Consider the following 25,828-nt stretch of genomic DNA (forward strand, 5'->3'; position numbering starts at 1 on the left):
GTTAATGATTTTGTACTTATTATTGAACCACAGTGTTATAGTTAACATGTTAGCTATATCCTGAGAATTTCTAACAGATGAATTTTTATTATTCACTTTAAGTTTGCAAAACTTTTCCATAACTGTTGAACTGTGTTGTTCTTCTGCAGCTGCTGTGAATGCAATGAATAAGTCTGCCTTGCTGACCAATCTTGATGAAAATCATCAAGGAATTATTGTAAGTTTGTCAACTTTTGCATCCACAACTGAATCTCTCTTGCACAATTTTTCTTGTGATAATTTTCCTTTTGATGAAGGGATGTATAATTGTAGTGAAAGCCTGTGAAACTTTGTAGGCCGCTCTCTCTTTGTTGATTACTTAATATTTACTTCTTTGCAAAAATATCAGGGGGGTGAAGAGAGAATAACAGTAGCAGTTGATGATGGTAAACCTAGTGTGAAGAAACTAATGGAAGAAGAGATGTTTTGTGAGGAAGGCTTAAAGAAGCAGATAGACAGTGCGGAACCAAAACAGTCTAATTCAGAATATGGAGGCAATAAAAGGAAAAACTGCAAAAGAACAAACAGAGGTGTGGAAAAAACTGGAACGGAAAAAACTCTTGGGTCATCACCTGAATCTCAGAGTATCATAAGAAACAAAGGGACAAATGGAGTTGGTTGCTGCTTTTTTCTCACTGAAATTAAAAGAAGATTAAAACAAGCTATAGGCAAAGAGCAGCAAGAGATCGCTCCTGATGGTGCTTCAAAGAGATTTGCTAACAAGTATCGAGCAAGGGGTGATAGTGACAAAAAATATAGAGAGAATAATGGAAGAAATTCTCTTGGTAAGGACCACTTCTTTAATGAAAAGATTGCCAGGCCTCCATCTGCTGTCAGAAAGGAAGAGAAGACTGACATGTTGAAAGAATGTGAAATAGATTTGGAGCGGGAAACTGCTGCTTGCCCCAAGAATAGAATGGCTAACATTTACGTGGAGGCCAAGAAGCATCTCTCTGATATGCTTACCAGTGGCACAGGGGTTCAGAATTTTTCGAGTGGACAGGTTCCAAAATCTCTTGGGAGGATTCTCTCCTTTCCTGAGTACAACTTTTCTCCTACTGGCAGTCCTGGAAGAGAGTGGGGGCAAGGCCTTGTTACTGCACAGATGAGGTTTTCTAACAATAACGAGTTTCAGAAACATGAAAGTAATGGTGGCCATCGCGGTCGAATGACACTAAACTCAGAAACTGACTTGTGTGTTTCTAATGACCCTGCTTATAGTCAAGCAGTAACATCTGCAAACCCAAATTCAAGTTCTCCTTGTGAACTTGCCCAGGATAATGAAGTTGATAAAATCTTGTGCACTATTGGAGATACTGACATGTTGAAAGAATGTGAAATAGATTTGGAGCGGGAAATTGCTGCTTACCTCAAGAATAGAATGGCTAACATTTACGTGGAGGCCAAGATCTCCTTTCCTGAGTACAACTTTTCTCCTACTGGCAGTCCTGGAAGAGAGTGGGGGCAAGGCTTTGTTACTGCACAGATGAGGTTTTCTAACATTAACGAGTTTCAGAAACATGAAAGTAATGGTGGCCATCGTGGTCGAATGACACTAAACTCAGAAACTGACTTGTGTGTTTCTAATGACCCTGCTTATAGTCAAGCAGTAACATCTGCAAACCCAAATTCAAGTTCTCCTTGTGAACTTGCCCAGGATAATGAAGTTGAGAAAATATTGTGCACTATTGGAGATACTTCAGGAGGTATTACCTTCTCACTTGCCTATGGCAATATATGGGTGGATAAATTGTTTCCTCCTGCATTTTTCCTTAATATTTCATCGTCCATAAATTATGCAGGTGATGTGGATATTGTAAAATCAGCTGAAATTGGAGTACAAGAAGACTGCAATATCTCGGATACTCTTTCTGAACCAATCAACTCTTCTAGGACTGGAGATGACCAAAATGGTGACGTATCTGAAGCTTGTGATGGAAAAACATTTTCTCGCTGCTCAAAACATGTAAATTTTCTTGCTGATTTCTGTGTCCTTGGCTACCTACTAATTCTTCCTCCTTCATCTGTAACATTTTGAGCCTAAAAACTTTATTGTTCCTTGTCCAGGATTTAAATGAAGAAAACCAACTTCCACCTTCTGCATTAACATCCCCATCCACCTCTCCAATCACCAAGAACGATAACAATCTAGAAGGTGTTGTAGAAGTATCAGAGCGGCCAAGTCCTGTATCTGTTCTTGAGCCACTTTTCACAGAGGAGGATGTCAGCCCAGCAAGCACCAGACTCCAACCTGGTAGGAACTCATACAAAATTTTGGTGACAAAATATTTATTTGGTACTTCAATATCAAATGATGTTTGAGCTAATATCAGTTCATTTGGCTTCAGCTCCCCTGCCAATTCAACCCCAAAGAATTCAGTTTGAAGAGCATGCCCCTTCCTCTGTGGATATAGGAACTCATTTCAAAGCTCATATAGCATACAAGGAATCAATATTCGAGTATGAGAAAGCAGTAGTGCAAGCCTCTGGAGAGAACTGGGATGAATCTTATATCATGCCAATCCTTCTGACCCACTTTTTGACCCATCAATATTTGATGAGGTAGAGTTCTTTCCGAACCAATTTTGCTATGACAAGAAACTTCTCTTTGATTGTGTTGATGAGGTTCTCAAGGAGGTAGTTGATAGTAAATCTTTTTTGCCACGTTCCTATGACTCAGTAAAATGTTGGTGCAACGTGTCTTTTGTAAGCCTATAAATAGGCAGTCATTTCATTGAATAATATACAATCTCATTCGCAGCTTTATTCCTCCTGTTTTGTGAGTTATATATTCTTTCTTTTTGTCTTTCTTCTTGTCGTTTGTCAGCTCTTTGTTCATCAGAAATTATGTTAGGCTGTATAAGTGGGATTTCAGAAGGTGGATTTTTTCAAATGCAGATGAATTGAAGGATCAGAGTAGCATCAAGTTGTGAATGACATTTTACTTCTGTTTGTTCATACCAATAATTGACTTCCATTGTTACTGGGTGGGAAGGAAACTAACCAAGCCATTGCTTGTGTGGCCGGAGCAGTTACATTTCAGCAGAAGGCAGCTTCTTTGACCTATTGGGATGTCCAGGACAGACTTGACAGAGATTTTTATTTCTAACTTTGCCATTGAGATCGTGCACATATCCAACAGTTCTGACATAAAACCATGAGAGCTTGGGAACTCTACCAGGCACAAGTCCTCTAATGAAGGTTGCACACTTCATGGACAGGAATCAGAGGGAGCCAATCAGGCAAGTGCTTGTTGCTATCAACAAAGACTACTTGCTCTCCATGGCAATTTCTTCAACCATGACCAGATCAGGGCCTTACGCTCAGTTGAAAACAGAAGTGTTATCATTGTAGAATTTGTAGATTATGGTGATTGGTGTGCATTGTGTCCGTTAAGAATGCTGTGTTATTTCTTGTTTGCCCTGATTTCATTCATGCTCCAGTCCAACTTTTGTTTATTTTGCCTCTTCTTTATTTATGAAGTTGGGTTTCTGTGAGTTTGTGGCTATTTGGATGTATCATAGGGGTGATTTTGCACGAGTGCAATTACCAAGCCATTACTTTGTGATCTGATTTATGAATAATTAATGCAGGGAATTCATGGGATACATGTGATGTGCCTGCTTAGCGGCTCTGTCTCACTCTCTTTCCCTCTCTCTCCCTCTCCTTCTCTTAACGGTTCGTCCCGCTCCTTCCATTTCCCTCCTCATTTCATCAAATTCAAGCGTTACTTTTCTGTCCCCCCTTTCTCTTTCTCTGGGGCTTTCCTTCGAACACCCACCTCGACACACAGTTCTATATATACTCTCTATTTCAAAACTCACTCCATCATCCAACACTTAACAATACTCCCTCCGGTGTCAGCGTTTACTGATCCTTTCCCCGTCGCCACGCATAACAACCACAATGATCGCTTCGCCAGCATTGAAACAACTTGTGGTTTGTTGCTATTGGAATTGCAGGTTTTTTCTCCTTTGTTGTTTTCAATTTGATTTGTGCGTGTGGTTATCTTTGTTTGGGTGTTTGTGTGAATTTTGTTTTCTGTTTTTGTTTTCGTGGATATCAGAAACTATGGGATGAAGTGGGAGATAATGACGTTCAAAGGGATAAGGTATTGTTTGAAATTGAAGAAGAGTGCCTCGAGGTGTATAGGAGAAAAGTTGATGAAGCGGGAAAGTGTAGATCTGAATTGCTACGTGAAATTGCTTCGCTTGAAGCGGAGATTGAGGATATATGTTCTGTATTGAGTGAGCAACCTGTAAAAGTAAGTGTAATTAGGTTTGCCAAGTTCATATTTCATGGAACGAAAATTGAATTGTTTGTTTTGCATTCAGGATGAGCAGAAAGCCGGTGAAAGTTTAAGAGAAAAACTTCAAATAATTGTTCCACAGTTGGAGGAAATGCGGAAGAGAAAAGCAGAGAGGGAGAAGCAATTCGCTGAAGTTTTAGACGAACTAAAGAACATTTCGATAGAGATATTCGGTTCTGCTACAGAAATTAATATGTGCGGGAAGCTTGTGGACAGTGACAACTTATCTATGAGAAGATTAGAACAGTTAAGGAATCAGTTGTGTGAGCTTCAGAATGAGAAGGTTTGTCTTCCTGTTACGTGCCGATCTCAAAATTATCAAAATTTGGAAATTGACACCGCAAATGTTTAGGGTATGATTGTTAATAACGTTGGAGAGCTGTCGTTGAGATATCAGAACAGTAAAAATATTAGTTAGACGGCATTAAAATTAAAGTTAATATTTTTAATAATAAAAATTTAAAACTCTAACATAATTACTCAATTTTCTTTTTCCAATTGTTCTTTTCAACCACATCTGAAATGGACAAGAAACACTTTTATTCTCCAAATATGAACCCAAATGTTGCTTTAATCATTGTATGTTCTGGTATATTTTTTCATAGACCATTATGGAATTGGGAATTGTGGTTCCAACATATTTTATCTGACTGATTTACTGTATATCAAATGTAGAGCAATCGTTTGAAGCAAGTAGAGTGTCATTTGGACACTCTGAGCTCCCTGTGTGAGGTTCTTGGTATGGATTTCAAAAACGCAATTCACGAGATCCATCCAACTCTGGATGATTCTAAACGAGCAAAAGACGTAACCAGTTATACAATTGAGAGGTTGACTACTGTAATACAAAGTGTTCGAGATGTCAAGATACAGAGAATGCAGAGGGTTGGTATTTGAGCAAATTTTCTCATGCATTGTTCCAGAACATCTTTTTGTTTTTATAATTCCTTCTGCTTGGCATACCTAATATTGAAAATTCAATCAGCTTCAAGGTCTTGGAACCGTCCTTCTGGAGCTTTGGGATTTGATGGGCACTCCTATTGAGGAGCAACAGATGTTTCAGAATGTTACCAGTGTTATTGCTGCTTCAGAACACCAAATTACTGAGTGTAATATGCTTTCCATGGATTTCATTAACCAAGTGAGTTATAATTGTTGGAGTGAAAAGATTTTATAATTTCCTACTCAATTCACTTTATTTGCCAATTTCAGCACAAGCATGACTAGACATACCAAGTGCTTGCTCTTTTCTTCCATAGGTTGAGGACGAAGTCTCAAGGCTCAAGCAGCTCAAATCAACTAAACTGAAAGAGATTATTCTGAAGAAGAGGTTGGAACTAGAAGAGATATGCAGGAATTCACACATTGTGACAGAATTACTTACTGCAGCAACATATTCGATTGAAGCTGAACCATCTGGTAAGGGTTTGAGGAAATGAACAATCTAGAATTAGAGGTATCCTGAGAATGTTATCCATGCCAGCATAGCGGGACATATGTCAATGCTGTTCGTCACTGCCATGAAGGCCTGGAAATGCTTTGATGCCAAAGAAAGTAGATGAGACAATTGTTATCTTATGAATCAGTAACCATACAAATGTCTTAAAAGTTATGTAATATCATCTACAGGAGTGGATCCTGTGCATTTACTAGAAGAGATTGAGTTTGAAATTGCTAAGGTTAAAGAGGAAGCTTTTAGCAGGAAGGAAATACTTGACAAAGTGGAGAAATGGTTTGGTGCATGTGATGGCTTGAGGAGTATAACAGGGTTGAGCATTTTTCTGCTCTTGAAAATAATTTCATTTATCTAGTCCTCAGTTCGATCTCCTTATGCATTGTATTTTATAGGATGAAACTCGTTATAATGCCGGACGAGGTGCACATCTTACTTTGAAACGTGCAGAGAAAGCTCGTGCAGTTGTTAACAAAATCCCTGGTAAGGATATTACCTTGCTGCTGTCTCAAAATGGTTCCATTCATGGCAAATCCATTTTGCTTTAACCTTCTTATACTTGGGGAATAGGATATTCTTCTGATAATTAGCTTATCTAGTTATGATATTTCTTTGTTTTGGTTGGTGATGGAGCAGCAATGGTGGAGACATTGACTTCAAAAACAAAAGCTTGGGAGAAAGAACAAGGAGTTCCATTCTTATATGATGGTGTAAGTTCTCTCTCTAAGCCAATAAAATTAATGGCAAGGTGGAGATCTTCATTTCAAAATTTAATCTGGTCCTTATCTAAGTTGTCCCAGATTGGATTTGATATATTCCATTGTCCTTAATTCAGATTCCATTTTTGTTGAACTTGAATTAAATTATTTGTCTCATAATTATTTGTTGTGTAGGAACGGCTTCTTTCTAGACTGGAACAGTACAACAACCTAAGGAAAGCGAAGGAACAAGAAAAGATAAGACAAAGAGTACGTATGAACTTTGTTCAATTAGTCTTTGCAAAATGTTCTCTTCCTTTCTCTTTCTCATATACGATACGATTTTACCTTATATAAATAGTTTCTGTATATTTTAGGACCAGAAGAAACTTCAGGTCCAGCTGATAGCAGAGCAGGAAGCACTTTTTGGTGCAAAATTCAGTCCATCAAAGAGTGGAAAGAAGGCCTTTAGAACTTCAGTAGGATTTGCAAGCAACCGGAAACTCTCTCTTGGCGGAGCGATGCTTCAGAACTTAAAAGCTGATAAATCATGTCCTCACATGCATATAAATAAGAAAGGCGATGGTTTGAATCAAAATGTCTACTTGGGTTCCCAGCAGAATGGTGGTTTTGCAACTCAGACCTATGTTATCTCGTTATATAATCAGAGCTCTCGTTTTCCGCTTGCACACATAAGAATAGAGAACAACTTGTTTGCTTAGGCCATCTTGGATTTATAAACTATGCCGTATCTCAACTATTTGTAGGTAGGAGAAATTCGGAGATTGCTGGTCATTTAGTAAAGAAGCAGTCTTCTGCAAAGGCGCCTTCAACTGAATTGCGTTTGATAAGAAAGCCCTTGTCTCCGATTCCTTTAAAAATGACTTCTCAGGCTATAATATAGCAAATTTATCAGAAGATCAGAAAGGGATGCAAGATGAGATACCTCAAACAGCTGTTCCTTCCATTAAGACACCAGTGGGGACACCTACCAAATCGATCTCCGACGGAGGTGAAGAGAACGGAACTCCAAAGCTACATCCAATTCTAGTGCCGACAACTCCGACCACGATATCGGCTCCTATGTTGATGGCCTTAACACCGGCTACCCCTTACGTTTCTTCTGCTGCTAAAACAGCAAAAAAGGCTCTGGAACGAATTGAGTACTCATTTGAAGAATTAAGAGCTGGCTTCATCCATCACATAAACAAGGAATTTGTTGCGGGGTTCATTTCACCAAAGCACAAAGGTGAACCCATCAGTCTAGTTTATTTGGGAGTAAAATGATTGGATACCAGAATAGATTTTGAGGCTATGCCGGCTCATAGAAGCTGGCACTCATGTTACAGTTACAGTTACAGGGATGATGCTTTATTTTAAAGGGTGATAGCTTCGGGTTTAATTACTGCAAATTCAGTAGCCCTTTTTGCCGTAAATCTTGGCAAAAAATTTCCAACAACCCATTAATAAAATGCTTGATGGTTGCTCATTCCCACAAGGAAACAATAACACAGCCCACTCAAGTACGTAATAATACTAGTATAATGGTTGCCTTGTAGACATTTGAGTGGATGGACAAACCTTAATATACATTGGTCCAGTGGTGACAGGATTAGATTTCTATGGGGACAGAACAAGACGAGATTTAGGTTGATCTTCCTTTTTTGCAATCAAAATGTGGGGCCCAGCGAAATACTTGGTCCGAGACTGGTTGGCATGTGCAACTGTGCGAGTGTGCAAGTGCAACCTCGGACAAGTGTAACGACTAGTCCACCAACCCGGTATAGCTGCTGACTCCTTTGCACGGGAAGATCCTTTGGTCAATTCCCCTTCTCCCCGCCAACTACGCTTTTGCAGGTGGGGTGGCTCACCTGTAAGGCTGTAACTGTTAGCGTTGTTTTTTTTTTTTTTTTTTAAATATATTTATCCTTTTCAAAATCTACCGGTAATATATCTCATTATATCTCTTCTCTTGCATTCTATATTAATTTTTTTAAAATTTTATTTATACTAATTATTAAAAATAGTTTTTTCTCTCTCTCATTTAATGTAAATAATCTGTAGACTAGTATTTTACAAATATTTTAAATTATAATTAAAATGAAAATGAAACTGGAAAACTCTACTGGAGCTTCAGACAAACTAGAGTGGCCTGAAACGGTTAAAGGTCACTAGAACAATATAATATCAGCAAAGGACATAATGAATGCGAATGTAGAGATAAGATGAAAGCATGATAAGCTTGCCAAGTAGTCAAAGATTTAATGAAAGGCAGATCAGGCTTCTTACGGCCTTTCCTCAAAACTGATCCATTGCAGGCCCCACGTAGGCAGGTATGAGTATATACTGTACATACACTGTATTCGCCACCCAATTATACAAAATATTATTTTTCCCAAAACAGAAATTGCACTACACCACACGTGTGGATTTGGACGGCTATTGGTTACAACAAGAATATCAATCAGTTCACATGTGCCAAGTTTTTATTTTCTTTTTTTTTTTTGTAATAATTGTTTTCCAGTTATACACAAGTTTTTCTTTTCTTTTCTTTTTTTCATTTAGAATCTTAACTTATATATTTTTACATTTTTTTTCATATTTTTTTCAATTTTTTTAACTTTTGCTTAAGATTTTTGAATGTGATTGAAAAAACATTTTAAATTACAAAAACACATATCAATATTAAAGCATAATGCTGCTTATTTTTTTATGATTATAATTATATCATGAAAAAATTGATAGATTATGGGAAATTTTTTTATTTATTTATGGTGATTATATATACCTTTTCAGTACTATTGTCAGAGAAAGTAAACTAGTGGTCAGTTTTCTAAAATTTAAAAACCAAATCAATTTAAAAAAAAAAAAATAGAACAGAAACGTCACCGAGCGTAGCCTATTGCATATGTTTTTTTTTTCTTTTTACTTTTAATTTTTTTATCTCACTGTACTTGAAATTCATTCTCCTATCCAGATTATACAATATATCCAAATTTTATCTTAAAAATTTTAACCATTTTTATTTCTTTAAAGACTATCTCAAAAATAGGCCTGAAATTAAATCAAACTGAACTGAATTTAGATAAGTTCAGACTCAATTAAAAGATAAATTTAAACATGTGAGTCCAAACTCGAACTCAATTCAAATTTTATTTATAAGACCGAACTTAATTTATAAAATAAATATTAAACTCGATTTTAATTTATAATAAACTCGTTTATTATATTAACGAACCAATTTAAATTCTACTTAAAAAATTCGAATTTGAACTCGTTTAATCTCGAATTTGAGATCGATTATATTATAAAAAATGTTGAGTTGAGCAAATTGAATTATTTTACTCTAATAAAATTATTAAAAATTTAATTAAATTAATTTTTTATGAAAAATTTAATTCCAAACCCATGGAAAGAAAGAAATGGACCATGGGGACATTGTCAAGTTGCAGGATGTGGAATGTTGCTTGCTGCTGCCACTTTCATCCTATGGAATTCTCCATCCAGATTGTAAAGAAACCACAATCTTTGCTTATAGACCTTCCTAATTGTCGCGGATTCTTGTAACTTTTGGATTCAATTGTCACGGAAATAGTGAAAAACCATAAATACTGGACAATTCAAATGCATTTCGCTTCTGGAATTGAAAATTTAATGAACAAAGAATAATATTGGTTCAATAGCATTAGACTCCTGCTGTTCAAAGAATTGAATTGTAGTCATCATGAGATCTTAAGAGGTAAGCAAACAATCATTTTGATTTTAATTACATTGATTGATTTTACGTTTGGATAGATTGCTTCTTTTCCCGATGTCTTTCTTTCTTGTATGAGTAGATTAATTACTGCTTGTTCTTTAATCAAATATTTTGGAGCTTGATCTTAAGCTACCACCATGGAGATGGAGCCCATTAATCACACATGAAAACTTTTTTTTCTTCATAGCCTTGCAATCCTTTTCTTGTTTTGTTAAAAATTTTCTAGCATTTGCTATTGTAAAATCTCTATCTGAGTCTGAAACTCTTAGATAAAGCAACAACAGCAAACTGGCGAGTTAGTATTATTTATTTCCCATAGATCATATTTGGCTGTCTCCTCAAAAGGACAAAAAAAATTAGGGGTCAAAAGTCATTGCTATAGCCTATAAGAAATAATTCCAACATCCAAAAATAAAAAAGAAAACAATAGTAAGACAAAAGAAAAATGTACTTCAAGAAATTGAAGTCCTCACCATGGTCTATTTTGAAAGCCGAAGCGAAATTACTTCAAAATCAATTTAGTTTGATTTTAATATATTTTTTAAAAAATAATTATATTGATTGATTTAGTTTTTTATAATTTTTTATTATAGAAATCAAATAAATGTATGTGTTATAAATTTAAATTTTATAAATTTATATATAAAATTAAATATTAATATTTTTTTAGAAAAAGAAATTGAAACTAAGCGGAATTCAAATTCAATGGAAATTGTTTTGAATCATAACAATTTTAAAATCATAATTCTTGTGAATTGTAGTGGTTTTGAATCAAAATCATTTTTTAAACAAGAAATCAAAACCATTTCGAACTAAAACCAGTTTGGATTATAAAACTCATGAATCGGCATTCCAGCCCAAAATCATGTCAAAACCAACCTGTGGTCAGCTCCATCCATAGCTACTACTGTGCTTGTTCTGAAGAATCTCTAATCTATTGAGAGGTATCCATATTTCCTTTTCTCTCAAGTTCTAACTTCACTGGTTCCGAATGGAACTCTTCTTTAAATTTCATTGCCTTGCCCGGTCGCACAATTTTAGATCCAATTTCCTGCATAGGAGCCTTGTAAATATTTATTAATGGTTAAATTAATAAAAATAAATAAATAGATAAACAAAAGCATGAAAAACATACTAATTTTATTGAAGCATAAAAAATTAAATATCAATTATGATATGATATACAAATAAATATATAATTTTAATAAAATTTTTTAAAATGTAATTTATATGTATACTTTTGTTATTTGGATCAATGAATGCAATTATAATACAGAAAATATTTTGTTAACAAAATAATTTATTTTTTATTGTTTACTTTTAATTTAAAGAATAAAATATACAAATTTATATATGGATATTTTTTTATAAAGTTATATATATAGAGAGAGATGTTTTACTAAAATTTTAAAATGTAAAATTATTTATTTTTTTCATTAATTATTTTTTAAAATATTTTAAATACTAAAAAATATTTAAATCTGCCTGATTTTTTACTCTTCCTATTAGACAGAGGAAGGCCTTTTTCTTTATTGAGGATGTGGATAAATCTTTCTTCATTGATGAGTCTTTTTGTTTTTATTTTGATTTTGGTATGTGCTTTAGGGTTTGTAAATGGTGCTCTTATTGTCTATTAAGTCTGAACTACTAGCATGCATGTGATTGTAGGATATATTGTGTTTGACTTATTTGATTAGTTTTTTCTTATATGCTTGATGTTTCTTTAATTTTTCATGAAAGTTAAAAGACTCCCATCGTTGGTTTTGAGTTCGACAATCTAAATTATAATCCTTTTTATCTCAATATTTTTAAATTAAGGACGATGTGCTTTAGTATGCCATATATTGGATTTTCAGGTGTTCTGCTATGAGCTCCAGTGTTTTCTTCGGACAACAGCATTCTTGTTTTGGCTTTTTTTTTTTTAAATTAAAGTAATTATTCGGTCGATTTAGTTTAAAATCGAATTGAATAAATCAAAATTAAAATTTTAGTATTTATAAATATTAAATATGATATGCTGAAATTCAAATAATAGGATTTTACAATGTATTTCTAAGTATTTTTAAATTTAGTTAAGGAAGATCACATTTTTTCACTTTTATCCCTCTTTCTTTTGTCTACTAGTGACGTATAATCGCCTTTTTATTATAATGCCATCTGTCTTTATCACTCAGACCGTACATACGAACGAATCAGAGTGTCATTTCACACTATTTAATTCTCTCGACGCGCATGCTAGTAGGGCTGCGAAGTGATTGAGCCGACTATTTTGCCCCACGTCACATCACCAGACTAGATTATCTCCTGTTGGATCCGCGCTCATGGCTGGTGTGCCCTGCTCCACATCACCGAATTAGGACTTGTAATATTGGGTCGGTTTACTTGAAAATGGCCTAATAGTTTATGAGCCTGTAATCTTATTCAGGACCCGGCCTCACCCCAGGTGTAAGACGCCGTGATTATCAAAATCAAACTAATTTTAAATAGAAATTAATTTGAATCAAATTGATTTTTTTTATTTGGTTCGTTTTAATTAATTAAATTTTTTATTTTTTACGTTTTATTTTTATTTTTAGTATTCTCAATTTTAATTATTTTCTAAACTTTTTATATTATAAAAAATAAAATACTATTACTCACTAATCGATTTAATTTTATTAATTTTTTATAATAAAAATTAAAATAAAATAAAATAATTAAAATTTTAAAAATAAAAATAAAATTAAATTTTTTAAATTAATTCAATTCATCAATCTTTTAAATTTAAATCGAATGCTATTTACTTTTTATTGATTTTTATTGATTTTTTGTTATTTAATTAATAAATTATATCTTTAAAGAAACCTAAAAAAGAATATCTTCAGCTTGTACTATACTACTGTCCTAATAAAGAGACAAAATTAATTATTACTAATAAGAACATGTTTGAATATATACATATATCTATATTTATTATAAGACAATTCAAATATGAAAATTATTGAAAAAATTTGAAAAAAAACATAAAGAAAAAGGAGATTAAATATTGAATAATGGAATTGTGATGGTTCATATCTTATGAAAAATACCAATGTCAAATTTGAATTTTGTATATTTGAATACCCATAATCTAGAGTTATTTATATAAATAAATAATTAAATATAATTATATAATATTATTTATACTTTTTTTTTGTAAAATAAAAAATTTAAAATTAAGCTTTAAATGATATCAATTATAATTTCGAATATATTTACTAATAATAAGATGTGTAACGAATTTCGAGTATATTTACTAATAATAAAAATTTAAAAATTTGTTGATTGATGTTATAGATTATAGGAAGTAAATATATTAATATAGGAAGTAAATATATTAATGTAGGAAGTAAATATTAATAGATGGTTGATTGATGTTATAGATTATAGGAAGTAAATATATTAATATAGGAAGTAAATATTTATAGATGAGTTAGTTGTTTAATCTTAGGGATTGTATAAGTATAGATTTGATGAGCAAAGCATAGCAAGTATCAAACATTCATCATGGCAAAGAAATCTCAGAGACGCCCTGTGCGACAGGAAAGAGACCAATCTGGGTGTATGTGGGGTTTAGTTAGTATGTGGGGTTTAGTTAGTATGTTTGACTTCCGCCATGGTCGATCAACTCAAACGCTGCTTTCAGATAGGAGACATGGGCCCAGGCGTGCTGTTGGTGAGAAACTCTCTTCTACATCCATAATCTAAACAATTGTTTGACATTTGTCAGCATATAGGTGGACACACACACATGCAGTGTAGAAATAACCTGTTAATGATTTTGTACTTATTATTGAACCACAGTGTTATAGTTAACATGTTAGCTATATCCTGAGAATTTCTAACAGATGAATTTTTATTATTCACTTTAAGTTTGCAAAACTTTTCCATAACTGTTGAACTGTGTTGTTCTTCTGCAGCTGCTGTGAATGCAATGAATAAGTCTGCCTTGCTCACCAATCTTGATGAAAATCATCAAGGAATTATTGTAAGTTTGTCAACTTTTGCATCCACAACTGAATCTCTCTTGCACAATTTTTCTTGTGATAATTTTCCTTTTGATGAAGGGATGTATAATTGTAGTGAAAGCCTGTGAAACTTTGTAGGCCGCTCTCTCTTTGTTGATTACTTAATATTTACTTCTTTGCAAAAATATCAGGGGGGTGAAGAGAGCATAACAGTAGCAGTTGATGATGGTAAACCTAGTGTGAAGAAACTAATGGAAGAAGAGATGTTTTGTGAGGAAGGCTTAAAGAAGCAGATGGACAGTGCGGAACCAAAACAGTCTAATTCAGAATATGGAGGCAATAAAAGGAAAAACTGCAAAAGAACAAACAGAGGTGTGGAAAAAACTGGAACGGAAAAAACTCTTGGGTCATCACCTGAATCTCAGAGTATCATAAGAAACAAAGGGACAAATGGAGTTGGTTGCTGCTTTTTTCTCACTGAAATTAAAAGAAGATTAAAACAAGCTATAGGCAAAGAGCAGCAAGAGATCGCTCCTGATGGTGCTTCAAAGAGATTTGCTAACAAGTATCGAGCAAGGGGTGATAGTGACAAAAAATATAGAAAGAATAATGGAAGAAATTCTCTTGGTAAGGACCACTTCTTTAATGAAAAGATTGCCAGGCCTCTATCTGCTGTCAGAAAGGAAGAGAAGACTGACATGTTGAAAGAATGTGAAATAGATTTGGAGCGGGAAACTGCTGCTTACCCCAAGAATAGAATGGCTAACATTTACGTGGAGGCCAAGAAGCATCTCTCTGATATGCTTACCAGTGGCACAGGGGTTCAGAATTTTTCGAGTGGACAGGTTCCAAAATCTCTTGGGAGGATTCTCTCCTTTCCTGAGTACAACTTTTCTCCTACTGGCAGTCCTGGAAGAGAGTGGGGGCAAGGCCTTGTTACTGCACAGATGAGGTTTTCTAGCAATAACGAGTTTCAGAAACATGAAAGTAATGGTGGCCATCGCGGTCGAATGACACTAAACTCAGAAACTGACTTGTGTGTTTCTAATGACCCTGCTTATAGTCAAGCAGTAACATCTGCAAACCCAAATTCAAGTTCTCCTTGTGAACTTGCCCAGGATAATGAAGTTGATAAAATCTTGTGCACTATTGGAGATACTGACATGTTGAAAGAATGTGAAATAGATTTGGAGCGGAAAACTGCTGCTTACCCCAAGAATAGAATGGCTAACATTTACGTGGAGGCCAAGATCTCCTTTCCTAAGTACAACTTTTCTCCTACTGGCAGTCCTGGAAGAGAGTGGGGGCAAGGCTTTGTTAATGCACAGATGAGGTTTTCTAACAATAACGAGTTTCAGAAACATGAAAGTAATGGTGGCCATCGTGGTCGAATGACACTAAACTCAGAAACTGACTTGTGTGTTTCTAATGACCCTGCTTATAGTCAAGCAGTAACATCTGCAAACCCAAATTCAAGTTCTCCTTGTGAACTTGCCCAGGATAATGAAGTTGATAAAATATTGTGCACAATTGGAGATACTTCAGGAGGTATTACCTTCTCACTTGCCTATGGCAATATATGGGTGGATAAATTGTTTCCTCCTGCATTTTTCCTTAATATTTCATCGTCCATAAATTATGCAGGTGATGTGGATATTGTAAAATCAGCTGAAATTGGAGTACAAGAAGACTGCAATATCTCGGATACTCTTTCTAAACCAATCAACTCTTCTAGGACTGGAGATGACCAAAATGGTGACGTATCTGAAGCTTGTGATGGAAAAACATTTTCTCGCTGCTCAAAACATGTAAATTTTCTTGCTGATTTCTGTGTCCTTGGCTACCTACTAATTCTTCCTCCTTCATCTGTAACATTTTGAGCCTAAAAACTTTATTGTTCCTTGTCCAGGATTTAAATGAAGAAAACCAACTTCCACCTTCTGCATTAACATCCCCATCCACCTCTCCAATCACCAAGAACGATAACAATCTAGAAGGTGTTGTAGAAGTATCAGAGCGGCCAAGTCCTGTATCTGTTCTTGAGCCACTTTTCACAGAGGAGGATGTCAGCCCAGCAAGCACCAGACTCCAACCTGGTAGGAACTCATACAAAATTTTGGTGACAAAATATTTATTTGGTACTTCAATATCAAATGATGTTTGAGCTAATATCAGTTCATTTGGCTTCAGCTCCCCTGCCAATTCAACCCCAAAGAATTCAGTTTGAAGAGCATGCCCCTTCCTCTGTGGATATAGGAACTCATTTCAAAGCTCATATAGCATACAAGGAATCAATATTCGAGTATGAGAAAGCAGTAGTGCAAGCCTCTGGAGAGAACTGGGATGAATCTTATATCATGTCCAATCCTTCTGACCCACTTTTTGACCCATCAATATTTGATGAGGTAGAGTTCTTTCCGAACCAATTTTGCTATGACAAGAAACTTCTCTTTGATTGTGTTGATGAGGTTCTCAAGGAGGTATATGGGAAGAATTTTGGTTGCCCCCTTGGGTTATCATTCGCAAAACCTACTGTCCGGCCTGCTCCAGACATGAAAAATACTATTCACAAGATATGGGAAGGAGTGTATCGGTATCTCCACCCATTGCCACTGCCCTGTACAAAAGAGCTGATAGTCGAGAAAGATATGGCTAAAACTGGAACATGGATGGACCTTCGATATGATAGTGAAACTATCATCACTGAGATTGGGGAAGCCATTTTCAAAGATGTGATGGAAGAAATTATTGAAGATATCAAAACCAGCCACCAACACGTGGTCATTTGTTGACCAAGCTTATTACCATCTTCTTTTTATTTATTTATTTATTTGTTAGCTAATGGCTTAGTGGTCTACCGAATTATTAGCTAGCTTTAGTTACCTAATCGTTTTGCTGTTACCGATTCTTTAGTTGATAGTAAATCTTTTTTGCCACGTTCCTATGACTCAGTAAAATGTTGGTGCAACGTGTCTTTTGTAAGCCTATAAATAGGCAGTCATTTCATTGAATAATATACAATCTCATTCGCAGCTTTATTCCTCCTGTTTTGTGAGTTATATATTCTTTCTTTTTGTCTTTCTTCTTGTCGTTTGTCAGCTCTTTGTTCATCAGAAATTATGTTAGGCTGTATAAGTGGGATTTCAGAAGGTGGATTTTTTCAAATGCAGATGAATTGAAGGATCAGAGTAGCATCAAGTTGTGAATGACATTTTACTTCTGTTTGTTCATACCAATAATTGACTTCCATTGTTACTGGGTGGGAAGGAAACTAACCAAGCCATTGCTTGTGTGGCCGGAGCAGTTACATTTCAGCAGAAGGCAGCTTCTTTGACCTATTGGGATGTCCAGGACAGACTTGACAGAGATTTTTATTTCTAACTTTGCCATTGAGATCGTGCACATATCCAACAGTTCTGACATAAAACCATGAGAGCTTGGGAACTCTACCAGGCACAAGTCCTCTAATGAAGGTTGCACACTTCATGGACAGGAATCAGAGGGAGCCAATCAGGCAAGTGCTTGTTGCTATCAACAAAGACTACTTGCTCTCCATGGCAATTTCTTCAACCATGACCAGATCAGGGCCTTACGCTCAGTTGAAAACAGAAGTGTTATCATTGTAGAATTTGTAGATTATGGTGATTGGTGTGCATTGTGTCCGTTAAGAATGCTGTGTTATTTCTTGTTTGCCCTGATTTCATTCATGCTCCAGTCCAACTTTTGTTTATTTTGCCTCTTCTTTATTTATGAAGTTGGGTTTCTGTGAGTTTGTGGCTATTTGGATGTATCATAGGGGTGATTTTGCACGAGTGCAATTACCAAGCCATTACTTTGTGATCTGATTTATGAATAATTAATGCAGGGAATTCATGGGATACATGTGATGTGCCTGCTTAGCGGCTCTGTCTCACTCTCTTTCCCTCTCTCTCCCTCTCCTTCTCTTAACGGTTCGTCCCGCTCCTTCCATTTCCCTCCTCATTTCATCAAATTCAAGCGTTACTTTTCTGTCCCCCCTTTCTCTTTCTCTGGGGCTTTCCTTCGAACACCCACCTCGACACACAGTTCTATATATACTCTCTATTTCAAAACTCACTCCATCATCCAACACTTAACAATCCTCCCTCCGGTGTCAGCGTTTACTGATCCTTTCCCCGTCGCCATGCATAACAACCACAATGATCGCTTCGCCAGCATTGAAACAACTTGTGGTTTGTTGCTATTGGAATTGCAGGTTTTTTCTCCTTTGTTGTTTTCAATTTGATTTGTGCGTGTGGTTATCTTTGTTTGGGTGTTTGTGTGAATTTTGTTTTCTGTTTTTGTTTTCGTGGATATCAGAAACTATGGGATGAAGTGGGAGATAATGACGTTCAAAGGGATAAGGTATTGTTTGAAATTGAAGAAGAGTGCCTCGAGGTGTATAGGAGAAAAGTTGATGAAGCGGGAAAGTGTAGATCTGAATTGCTACGTGAAATTGCTTCGGTTGAAGCGGAGATTGAGGATATATGTTCTGTATTGAGTGAGCAACCTGTAAAAGTAAGTGTAATTAGGTTTGCCAAGTTCATATTTCATGGAACGAAAATTGAATTGTTTGTTTTGCATTCAGGATGAGCAGAAAGCCGGTGAAAGTTTAAGAGAAAAACTTCAAATAATTGTTCCACAGTTGGAGGAAATGCGGAAGAGAAAAGCAGAGAGGGAGAAGCAATTCGCTGAAGTTTTAGACGAACTAAAGAACATTTCGATAGAGATATTCGGTTCTGCTACAGAAATTAATATGTGCGGGAAGCTTGTGGACAGTGACAACTTATCTATGAGAAGATTAGAACAGTTAAGGAATCAGTTGTGTGAGCTTCAGAATGAGAAGGTTTGTCTTCCTGTTACGTGCCGATCTCAAAATTATCAAAATTTGGAAATTGACACCGCAAATGTTTAGGGTATGATTGTTAATAACGTTGGAGAGCTGTCGTTGAGATATCAGAACAGTAAAAATATTAGTTAGACGGCATTAAAATTAAAGTTAATATTTTTAATAATAAAAATTTAAAACTCTAACATAATTACTCAATTTTCTTTTTCCAATTGTTCTTTTCAACCACATCTGAAATGGACAAGAAACACTTTTATTCTCCAAATATGAACCCAAATGTTGCTTTAATCATTGTATGTTCTGGTATATTTTTTCATAGACCATTATGGAATTGGGAATTGTGGTTCCAACATATTTTATCTGACTGATTTACTGTATATCAAATGTAGAGCAATCGTTTGAAGCAAGTAGAGTGTCATTTGGACACTCTGAGCTCCCTGTGTGAGGTTCTTGGTATGGATTTCAAAAACACAATTCACGAGATCCATCCAACTCTGGATGATTCTAAACGAGCAAAAGACGTAACCAGTTATACAATTGAGAGGTTGACTACTGTAATACAAAGTGTTCGAGATGTCAAGATACAGAGAATGCAGAGGGTTGGTATTTGAGCAAATTTTCTCAGGCATTGTTCCAGAACATCTTTTTGTTTTTATAATTCCTTCTGCTTGGCATACCTAATATTGAAAATTCAATCAGCTTCAAGGTCTTGGAACCGTCCTTCTGGAGCTTTGGGATTTGATGGGCACTCCTATTGAGGAGCAACAGATGTTTCAGAATGTTACCAGTGTTATTGCTGCTTCAGAACACCAAATTACTGAGTGTAATATGCTTTCCATGGATTTCATTAACCAAGTGAGTTATAATTGTTGGAGTGAAAAGATTTTATAATTTCCTACTCAATTCACTTTATTTGCCAATTTCAGCACAAGCATGACTAGACATACCAAGTGCTTGCTCTTTTCTTCCATAGGTTGAGGACGAAGTCTCAAGGCTCAAGCAGCTCAAATCAACTAAACTGAAAGAGATTATTCTGAAGAAGAGGTTGGAACTAGAAGAGATATGCAGGAATTCACACATTGTGACAGAATTACTTACTGCAGCAACATATTCGATTGAAGCTGAACCATCTGGTAAGGGTTTGAGGAAATGAACAATCTAGAATTAGAGGTATCCTGAGAATATTATCCATGCCAGCATAGTGGGACATATGTCAATGCTGTTCGTCACTGCCATGAAGGCCTGGAAATGCTTTGATGCCAAAGAAAGTAGATGAGACAATTGTTATCTTATGAATCAGTAACCATACAAATGTCTTAAAAGTTATGTAATATCATCTACAGGAGTGGATCCTGTGCATTTACTAGAAGAGATTGAGTTTGAAATTGCTAAGGTTAAAGAGGAAGCTTTTAGCAGGAAGGAAATACTTGACAAAGTGGAGAAATGGTTTGGTGCATGTGATGGCTTGAGGAGTATAACAGGGTTGAGCATTTTTCTGCTCTTGAAAATAATTTCATTTATCTAGTCCTCAGTTCGATCTCCTTATGCATTGTATTTTATAGGATGAAACTCGTTATAATGCCGGACGAGGTGCACATCTTACTTTGAAACGTGCAGAGAAAGCTCGTGCAGTTGTTAACAAAATCCCTGGTAAGGATATTACCTTGCTGCTGTCTCAAAATGGTTCCATTCATGGCAAATCCATTTTGCTTTAACCTTCTTATACTTGGGGAATAGGATATTCTTCTGATAATTAGCTTATCTAGTTATGATATTTCTTTGTTCTGGTTGGTGATGGAGCAGCAATGGTGGAGACATTGACTTCAAAAACAAAAGCTTGGGAGAAAGAACAAGGAGTTCCATTCTTATATGATGGTGTAAGTTCTCTCTCTAAGCCAATAAAATTAATGGCAAGGTGGAGATCTTCATTTCAAAATTTAATCTGGTCCTTATCTAAGTTGTCCCAGATTGGATTTGATATATTCCATTGTCCTTAATTCAGATTCCATTTTTGTTGAACTTGAATTAAATTATTTGTCTCATAATTATTTGTTTGTGTAGGAACGGCTTCTTTCTAGACTGGAACAGTACAACAACCTAAGGAAAGCGAAGGAACAAGAAAAGATAAGACAAAGAGTACGTATGAACTTTGTTCAATTAGTCTTTGCAAAATGTTCTCTTCCTTTCTCTTTCTCATATACGATACGATTTTACCTTATATAAATAGTTTCTGTATATTTTAGGACCAGAAGAAACTTCAGGTCCAGCTGATAGCAGAGCAGGAAGCACTTTTTGGTGCAAAATTCAGTCCATCAAAGAGTGGAAAGAAGGCCTTTAGAACTTCAGTAGGATTTGCAAGCAACCGGAAACTCTCTCTTGGCGGAGCGATGCTTCAGAACTTAAAAGCTGATAAATCATGTCCTCACATGCATATAAATAAGAAAGGCGATGGTTTGAATCAAAATGTCTACTTGGGTTCCCAGCAGAATGGTGGTTTTGCAACTCAGACCTATGGTATCTCGTTATATAATCAGAGCTCTCGTTTTCCGCTTGCACACATAAGAATAGAGAACAACTTGTTTGCTTAGGCCATCTTGGATTTATAAACTATGCCGTATCTCAACTATTTGTAGGTAGGAGAAATTCGGAGATTGCTGGTCATTTAGTAAAGAAGCAGTCTTCTGCAAAGGCGCCTTCAACTGAATTGCGTTTGATAAGAAAGCCCTTGTCTCCGATTCCTTTAAAAATGACTTCTCAGGCTATAATATAGCAAATTTATCAGAAGATCAGAAAGTGTTAGTCTAGTTGAGATTGTAGTTGGAAACTAGTTAGAAATATTTTGTATTTTTGTTAAGTTTTATCCTTTGGTTATTGCACTCTGGTTCTGTTAAACCTGCTTTATCAGAAACTCTGTTTCTGAAATCAGAATCCCAGATTTGATGGGATTATGCTTTTTAATGTTAGAAAGGTTAGATGCTAAGATGGACACTTTTGACTTGTAAAAGCTTTCTATAAAAGCTTCTTTTTGTAACTTCTCAAGTAAGAGAATACCAGATCAATAGAGAAGTCTTCTTCCTCAATTTTTCATTTTCTTCCCTTGCACTCCATTGCTGCAATTGTTAACAGTGGTATCAGAGCTTTTTATGGTCTTTGTGTGACCTGTAAAAGAGAGAAAACTAGCAAGGAAACCTTCCTACTTATTTACATTAGAAACCTGAATCCAGGTTGCGGTCAAAATCAAATTCTTGTGAGTGAAAATATGGCTTCAAGTAGCTATTCAGCTCCTCCACCACCTGTTTTCTCAGGAGAAAACTATCCCATCTGGTCAGTGAAGATGAAGGCTTATTTGAAGGCCTATGATCTATGGGAAGTTGTGGAAACGGGTAGAGACCCACCTCCTTTGAGAGACAATGCTACGGTTGCTCAAATGAAGCAACATAGTGAAGAGTGTGCAAAGAAGTTCAAGGCACTCTCTTGTCTTCATTCTGCTGTTTCTGATGTTATTTTCACAAGAATCATGGCTTGTGAATCAGCAAAAGAAGCTTGGGATAAGCTGAAGGAAGAGTTCCAAGGAAGTGACAAAACTAGAAGCATGCAGATTCTAAATTTGAGAAGAGAGTTTGAAGTCCTTAAAATGAAGGATTCTGAATCTGTCAAGGAGTATTCTGATAGATTACTCTCTGTTGTCAACAAAATTAGACTTTTAGGAGAGGAGCTTAGTGATAAAAGAGTTGTGGAGAAAGTTCTTGTAAGCCTACCCGAGAGATTTGAGCCAAAGATCTCTTCTTTGGAAGATTCTAAAAACTTGAGCACCATTTCTCTTTCAGAGTTGGTTAATGCTCTACAAGCTCTTGAGCAAAGGAGGACATTCAGAATGGAGGAGTCCTCAGAGGAAGCTTTTCTTGTGAAGCAAAAGGGCAAGCTAGTTGAAGAAGTAAAGAAAGCTGCAAGTAATTCTTTTAACAAGGGCAAGCAACATGCAAATAGAAGGAAGGGAGGTAGAAGAGCAAATTTCCCACCTTGTCCTACTTGCAACAAAACCAACCATCTTGAGAAAGATTGCTGGCAAAAGAGTGGAGTTAAGCCACCACAATGTGGTTATTGCAAGAAGCTGGGTCATGTTGATAAAAATTGCAGACTCAAGCAATATAGGCAAAACCAGAATCATAACCAGCAACCTGCACAACAACTTAATTACCATGATGATCAAGCTCAATGTGATGATCATATTTTTGCTGTTACACACTCCTCAAATACCGGTTGCAGACACACTTGGCTTGTGGATAGTGGTTGCACTTGTCACATGGCAAGAGATGAAAGCTTGTTCTCTTCTATTGATAAATCAGTGAGGGTCAAAGTAAAGCTTGGAAATGGAGAAATTGTGGAGTCTCAAGGCAAGGGTTCAGTATATATTCAGACTAAGCAAGGTATCAAACTAGTTCCTGATGTTCTTTTCATTCCTAGTTTAGATCAAAACTTGCTTAGTGTTGCTCAAATGATGAAGAAGGGTTATTCCTTGTCATTCAAAGACAATGTGTGCTCCATTTTTGACTCTCATGGTGCTGAAATTGTTAAAGTAAATATGGTGGGTAATAGCTTTCCTTTAAATTGGAATTCAGTTCAACAACACACCTCATATATTGCTAGAAATGCTGAATCTGATTTGTGGCATAAAAGATTTGGCCACTACAACTTGAATTCTCTCAAATACATGCAAAATAAAGAAATGGTTAGAGATATGCCTGAAATTTTTCTTGATGGTAGTGTATGTGGAAATTGCCAACTTGGCAAGTCTCATAGACAATCTTTTCCCTATAATGCAACATGGAGAGCCAAGGAAAAGCTGGAATTGGTTCATACTGATGTTTGTGGGCCAATGAGGACAGCTTCCATGAGTAACAACTTGTATTTCATCCTCTTTATTGATGATTTGACAAGGATGACTTGGGTTTATTTTCTCACCAACAAATCTCAAGTTTTTTCAGTATTTAAAAAATTTAAAGCTCTTGTTGAAAGGCAAAGTAGCTGCAAATTAAAAACTTTGAGATCAGATAACGGTACTGAGTATACTTCTGGTGAGTTTAACAAATTCTGTGAAGATTTGGGAATCAAGCATCAATTTTCAGTTAGTTATTCTCCTGAACAAAATGGTGTCTCAGAGAGGAAGAATAGAACAGTAATGGAGATGGCTAGATGCATGATGATTGAGAAGAAATTACCAAAGAATTTCTGGGCAGAAGCTGTACATACAGCTGTATATCTTCTCAACAGGCTTCCTACAAGGTCAGTGCAAGGAATGACACCTGTGGAGGCTTGGTTTGGTTCAAAACCATCAGCAAAACACGTGAAAGTGTTTGGTTCCGCTTGTTACATCCATGTTCCTGCAGTAAAGAGAGGCAAGCTTGATGATAAGGCAGAAATTGGTATCTTTTTGGGTTATGCAGCTCAATCGAAGGGTTATAGAGTGTACAAAGTTGAAGCCAAGAAGGTGGTTGTGTGTAGGGATGTGAAGATTGATGAAGATGCTTATTGGAATTGGAAAACAAATCAAGTTGAGTATTGTTGTTCAGATCAGCAGCAAACTAGATGTAACAGCCCGCTTACCGGACCATCACCGGCACTAGGATCCAGATCGGCTTAAGGCCGCCGGGACCCGTAGTAAGCCTACTGTCAACTCTGTGTACCTGATAAATCCCATACATGATCACACTTAAACTTAAAACTGTTACTTACTCTTCTCTCTCTTTTTTTTTTTGTTTTCTTTCTTTCTTTGCTTGACTATCCTTTCTTTTCTTGAAACTTTTCTCATCAACTAAGCCTGGACTATGCATGCTCTGTCTGTATGCACTCGAAGAGTGATACCTGCTATGGTACCATACAGTAACTACAGAGATAGAAAGACTACCATGCACCAAGCCTAGCGCATCATAACAACATTATCTCAAACATACAATGATCATGTGCAAAGGGATAAACATACACTAGGGCCAAGCACAATTCTATAACTCAATACATAACTGGTTATTACATCCTTTCTATACATTACATAAACACTGTACTGTACATCATTATCATGTCCACTATTCTATACTAGTACATATGCGTTTACCCTTGCTTTCTCTTTCTCTTTCTCTTCTCTGAGGCCCTGAAAAATGGGGTTAGGGAGAGGGATGAGCTGCTAAAGCCCAGTGAGCGGAATCTATAAAAAATCACATTTAAAACATGCTATCATATGATGCATCACTGCACAAACATTTCACATCTCGGGTTGGACATGATCCCAAAACTCCCTCTGTCAGTGCCCGGCTCCCAAAGGAGCTCACACAGGTCTTTCACTAACTACTCATGGTGCCCGACCCTATAAGGGCTCTCACAGGACTCATCCAAGGTAAATGCCCGGCCCCAAAGGAGCTCACACAGGACATACAATAATGACAGACTTATGGGCTATTGAGATCGCCTCGGTCCAATCCACATATACAAGTAATAATGCAATGCATCAACTTGATGAATACTAATGCAAAGCATCCTACATAAACATGGCATTCATGATGCATGAATCATGCTAAAACAGTTCTTAACTTTTAAAATAAAGTTCTGTTCCACTCACCTCTGTCAACTGCTGGGCAGTCTCTGTAACTCTAACTCTGTGGGCCTCCTTGGTCTCTCGGGTCCGTACCTACACAGGTGGACTCAAATGAGGACCAAACTGACTTAAA

The 25,828-nt window shown here is 36.1% G+C and overlaps 3 protein-coding genes, 1 long non-coding RNA gene and 2 pseudogenes across 5 annotated transcripts; 5 read left to right on the forward strand and 1 right to left on the reverse strand.

The window, feature by feature from the left end:
* Nucleotides 1–16,783, forward strand: LOC110614500. Its single transcript, XM_043956723.1, has 7 exons — nt 1–217; nt 389–1,352; nt 1,734–1,745; nt 1,842–2,005; nt 2,107–2,293; nt 2,388–2,664; nt 16,711–16,783. The coding sequence occupies exons 1-6, from the start codon at nt 164–166 to the stop codon at nt 2,603–2,605; spliced, it is 1,599 nt and encodes a 532-aa protein (XP_043812658.1). The 5' UTR covers nt 1–163; the 3' UTR covers nt 2,606–2,664; nt 16,711–16,783.
* Nucleotides 2,791–7,997, forward strand: LOC122723673 (annotated as a pseudogene).
* Nucleotides 6,696–7,584, reverse strand: LOC122723675. The gene is made up of 2 exons (XR_006350707.1): nt 7,446–7,584; nt 6,696–7,371 (listed from the first exon to the last, which is right to left on the reverse strand). It is a non-coding gene; the product is annotated as an uncharacterized LOC122723675 (long non-coding RNA).
* On the forward strand, nt 14,046–15,203 carry LOC122723646. Its single transcript, XM_043956498.1, has 3 exons — nt 14,046–14,262; nt 14,434–15,087; nt 15,150–15,203. The coding sequence occupies exons 1-3, from the start codon at nt 14,209–14,211 to the stop codon at nt 15,201–15,203; spliced, it is 762 nt and encodes a 253-aa protein (XP_043812433.1). The 5' UTR covers nt 14,046–14,208.
* LOC122723672 lies at nt 15,223–18,011 on the forward strand. Of its 2 annotated transcripts, XM_043956725.1 has the most exons (5): nt 15,223–15,397; nt 15,779–15,790; nt 15,887–16,050; nt 16,152–16,338; nt 16,433–18,011. In XM_043956725.1, exons 1-5 carry the CDS (start codon nt 15,253–15,255, stop codon nt 17,032–17,034), a joined length of 1,110 nt encoding a protein of 369 aa, XP_043812660.1. In that variant the 5' UTR covers nt 15,223–15,252; the 3' UTR covers nt 17,035–18,011. The 2 variants fall into 2 exon arrangements, with proteins under 2 accessions (XP_043812660.1, XP_043812659.1); XM_043956724.1 differs by having other exon boundaries at nt 15,223–15,790.
* Nucleotides 17,784–25,828, forward strand: part of LOC122723674 — a 19,146-nt pseudogene continuing 11,101 nt past the window's right edge.

This window comes from Manihot esculenta, chromosome 5 (assembly GCF_001659605.2).
Source record: "Manihot esculenta cultivar AM560-2 chromosome 5, M.esculenta_v8, whole genome shotgun sequence".
NCBI lineage: Eukaryota > Viridiplantae > Streptophyta > Magnoliopsida > Malpighiales > Euphorbiaceae > Manihot > Manihot esculenta.

Bases quoted from the DNA above. Each gene is read 5' to 3' on its own strand.
- LOC110614500 (XM_043956723.1), top strand. From the start codon at position 164: ATGAATAAGTCTGCCTTGCTGACCAATCTTGATGAAAATCATCAAGGA. The intron at 218-388 runs GTAAGTTTGTCA...CAAAAATATCAG, and splicing joins AAAATCATCAAGGAATTATT to GGGGGTGAAGAGAGAATAAC. The intron at 2,006-2,106 runs GTAAATTTTCTT...TTCCTTGTCCAG, and splicing joins TTTCTCGCTGCTCAAAACAT to GATTTAAATGAAGAAAACCA.
- LOC122723646 (XM_043956498.1), top strand. From the start codon at position 14,209: ATGAATAAGTCTGCCTTGCTCACCAATCTTGATGAAAATCATCAAGGA. The intron at 14,263-14,433 runs GTAAGTTTGTCA...CAAAAATATCAG, and splicing joins AAAATCATCAAGGAATTATT to GGGGGTGAAGAGAGCATAAC. The intron at 15,088-15,149 runs GTTCCAAAATCT...TCCTACTGGCAG, and splicing joins AGAATTTTTCGAGTGGACAG to TCCTGGAAGAGAGTGGGGGC.
- LOC122723672 (XM_043956724.1), top strand. From the start codon at position 15,253: ATGACACTAAACTCAGAAACTGACTTGTGTGTTTCTAATGACCCTGCT. The intron at 15,791-15,886 runs GTATTACCTTCT...TAAATTATGCAG, and splicing joins AATTGGAGATACTTCAGGAG to GTGATGTGGATATTGTAAAA. The intron at 16,339-16,432 runs GTAGGAACTCAT...ATTTGGCTTCAG, and splicing joins AAGCACCAGACTCCAACCTG to CTCCCCTGCCAATTCAACCC.